General features: G+C 65.1%; 1 protein-coding gene across 2 annotated transcripts in view; it reads left to right on the plus strand.

Annotated features, from left to right (window-relative positions):
• The window catches only part of IGHMBP2 (immunoglobulin mu DNA binding protein 2), a 27,482-nt gene extending 25,733 nt beyond the window's left edge, over positions 1 to 1,749 (plus strand). For both annotated transcript variants that reach the window (XM_040466014.1, XM_040466015.1), the window contains exon 14: positions 728 to 1,749. In XM_040466014.1, coding sequence (XP_040321948.1) covers positions 728 to 925 — 198 coding nt within the window. In that variant the 3' untranslated portion in view covers positions 926 to 1,749. The remainder of the gene's footprint in view (positions 1 to 727) is intronic.
• Positions 1,750 to 3,197: the final 1,448 nt, after the last annotated feature.

Here is a 3,197-nt window from a genome sequence, read left to right on the forward strand (position 1 = left end):
GGACGGCCCGCCGAGCGGGGGAGGGGACGGGCGCGGCACAGGGGTGTGGTGGGCTGTGCACAGTGGGCTGGGCGAGCCGCTGAGCTGTCTGTTCTGGGGCCTTGCTGAGTCCAAACTGGGGTCCCACCCGGCAGTTCCCAAGGAGGCAGCCTTCATTTGTGCAACGGGGAAGCCCGGGCTTTCCAGAAGCAGCCGTGACTCGCACACGTGGCACCGTGGCCTCAGTGCCCGGCGCTGGGGAAACGCTCAGGGGCCTCCTTCTGTCTTCCTTCTCCTTTCAAGAACAGAAGGGGTCGTGTCAGAGCGTCCTCGAACCGCCGGGGCACGTCATGAGCTGATGCACGTTTCGGAGCTCCTGGGACGGGCCTAGCACTGGGGTCCGGTTAGAGAAAACGGCCTGTCGCCCGGAGCAGCCTGCTCGTGCTTTGGCTGCGTGCTCGTGGAAAGGCGGTGTGGCTCGCGGGGGCTCGCGCTCTGCTTTCAAATGCCACTGCTGGTGGCACACACAGGTGTGACGTCCCCCTGTCAGAGGACGGCGTGGCTAAGCCGAGGGCGGGGCTGGAGGCCGGGTGCGGGTGCTCCCTCCGGCCCCCCCAGCCCTGAACGTGCAGGATCCGGGTGCAGGAAGGGTGAGGAGCCCTCCAGGACCTGGTCCGGGGGCAGCAGGCAGCATCGCGGGGCCTTTGTCCCCACTTGGCTCAGCACCGACTGCTGTGTGCCCCCCCAGATCCACGGCTGTGGGGAGAGAGCTCGCGCCCACGCCCGGCAGAGGATCAGCCGGGAAGGAGTCCTCTACGCCGGCAGTGGGACCAAGGACAGGTCCCTGGACCCAGCCAAGAGGGCCCAGCTCCAGAGGAGGCTGGATAAGAAGCTGGATGAGCTGACCAGCCAGAGGAAGAGTAAACGGAAGGAAAAGGAGAAGTGACGGGCTTGTGTCTTCGGAAGAACGGGTGAGGGCGAGCACGGCTGCCTTCTGCTTCCTTGCGGCCGCGCCCCGTGACAGCGTGCAACCCGACCCACCTGCCTGTGCCGCGGCCACGTGGGGCTCGGGATCTGGGGGAGAAAGGGTGGGCTCTTCTAACCTGACGGGAGGGTGCCTGGGCGTGTGGTCAAGGCCAGGTAGCCCTCTCCCCGGGCATGCCCACACCCTACGTCCTCCCCGTCACTGCCAGGACCATCGCCCGGTGCATTCTCTCCTTCCCGGTCAGAACCGAACCCCCCCCCCCCCCACCCCATCTGAATCTTGGGGTGTTGCCGTGAGGGTCAGTAAGTTCCGTTGGAGACGTGCCTCTGTGTCCCCTGCCCGGGTCCGATGCCCCCTCGGGCTTTGTAAAAGTAAATCCCGTCAGGGCCCGGCCGGCTTTCGGCCCATCAGAGTGAGGGAGAGCACCCCAGAACTCAGCGCGCCTGAGATGGGCTCTGAGAACGTTCCCTGGGGCGCTCCTCCCGCACGTCCCCCTGCAGCTGGCTCACCCTCGTCCGTCCGTCCGTCCGTCCGTCCGTCTCCTGTCCCCTGTGGCTGCCGTGAGCCACCCTGTCCCGCGGGCGGCAGACACACCTCGGGCTGCACCTGCGAGGTCTGGAGGGCCCCTCGCGTGTGGCCTGTGCGGGCCCTGTGTGGGTGGAGGTCTCTGCCGGCTGCCTTATTGAAGAGAGCCTCAGAGGCGCGTCCTGTTTTAGTCCCAGGGTGTTATTTGTGTGAACGGGGTAGAAATTATTTGAGAAAACAATAAAGACGTACGCACATCACCCGGTGTCTGTTACGTGTTCACGGGGAACGTGCTGTCCCGTTTGCTCAGCGTCTCTTTCGGGGAGCGAGGGGCCCAGAGCTCAGGGTGCGCTGACGCTTGCTCTCAGCTCTTGGCCTCCAGACGGCATGAACTGCACTCTGAGCGAGGAGGGGGACGCGCAGGGCCACTGCAGGGGTGGGGGGGTGGGGGAGCTCGTCCCGTTAACAGATGCCAAGAGGAGGAAAAAAAATCCCCGTTCGACTTGCCTTTCTACCAGTTGGAGCGAGCGTTTGAAATTGGGAAGGTCGGGGAACCAGGCCGGGCTCCGTGGCAATACCGTGGCAGAGCGGCTGCCCCCCGAGGGAAGAAAGAGGGAGGTGCCAGAGATGCTGCCTCCCTGGGGGCCCGGGGGTCTGCCCTGCGGGCTCAGAGCTGCCTCCCCCTCACGTCCACCCACCTGCTCTCGCCCGACTCGCGATGTCCTCTGCCTGCCTTCCACCAGCCCCCCGGCCCCCCTCGCGCAGACCTCGCGTTCTCTGGCCCTGCGTGCCGTTCGTGTCTCGGCCTCCCTGACCGGGCGTTCGAGATGTCTGCGTCGTCCTCAGGGGCCTCCTGGGCCTTATCCCCGTGCCGCTGCCCCCCCAACGCCGTTTACTCGGCACGTTTACTGCCTGTGTCTTCGGCGCCAGGCCCGCGTACGTGGGCCACCCTGCTTTGCCGGTGCTGGGCCACCGTCTTGTGGGGACGGCCCGTTCCCACACGCAGGACGGTCGGGTGCAGTCCTCACCGCCCCCAGCAGCCCGTGGCTGGCGGCGGGCAAGGAGATGACCGCAAGGTGGGGAGTTCTGTGCACACGACCCGCTGCTTCACCGTTGTTGACGGGCACAGAGGCACTCTCCTGGCCGCTGAGGATGCTCGCTCTTTCTTCCCGTCTTTGTGGCCACGGCCACGGCGAGGCCAGGTACAGGGACCGGCCGGAGTCTGGCCAGGGAGCGTCAGGGTTCTAGCCTGCGCTCCGCATGCAGATGCTGAGAGACATGTTGGTCATTCGTCCTGAGGGTGTGGCTGGTAGCCAACCTTCTACCTGCAGGAAGCATGTCCGCAGGAGAGGAGGAGGCCGACACGGAACCAGCCAAAAACTGGGGGAGGGAAAGGACACGATCACACTCTTCGAGCGCCTGGATCCAACCACACCTGACCCCCACCCCATTCTTCCCGGTGTCCTGAACTAGTCTCCTTTCTCAGCTGAAAACAGTCTGTCTTGAGGTTCTGTCACTCGCTGCTAGAATGACCTTTGCCGGTCCCGTCGTGCCTTTGTGTATCCCTTTGGGTGCACCCGGCCCCAGCAGGGAGGCGGTACCTAGTCAGGACTCCTCTGCTCCTTAGAGAGGGAGCGAGTCTTGTACCTTCACCCACGTGGTCTTCCCGTGAGCCATCCTGCCAGGAAGAGCTCAAAGAAAGGCTGCG

The sequence above is a fragment of the Herpailurus yagouaroundi genome, unplaced genomic scaffold (genome assembly GCF_014898765.1).
Source record: "Herpailurus yagouaroundi ecotype Mexico unplaced genomic scaffold, PumYag 569, whole genome shotgun sequence".
NCBI lineage: Eukaryota > Metazoa > Chordata > Mammalia > Carnivora > Felidae > Herpailurus > Herpailurus yagouaroundi.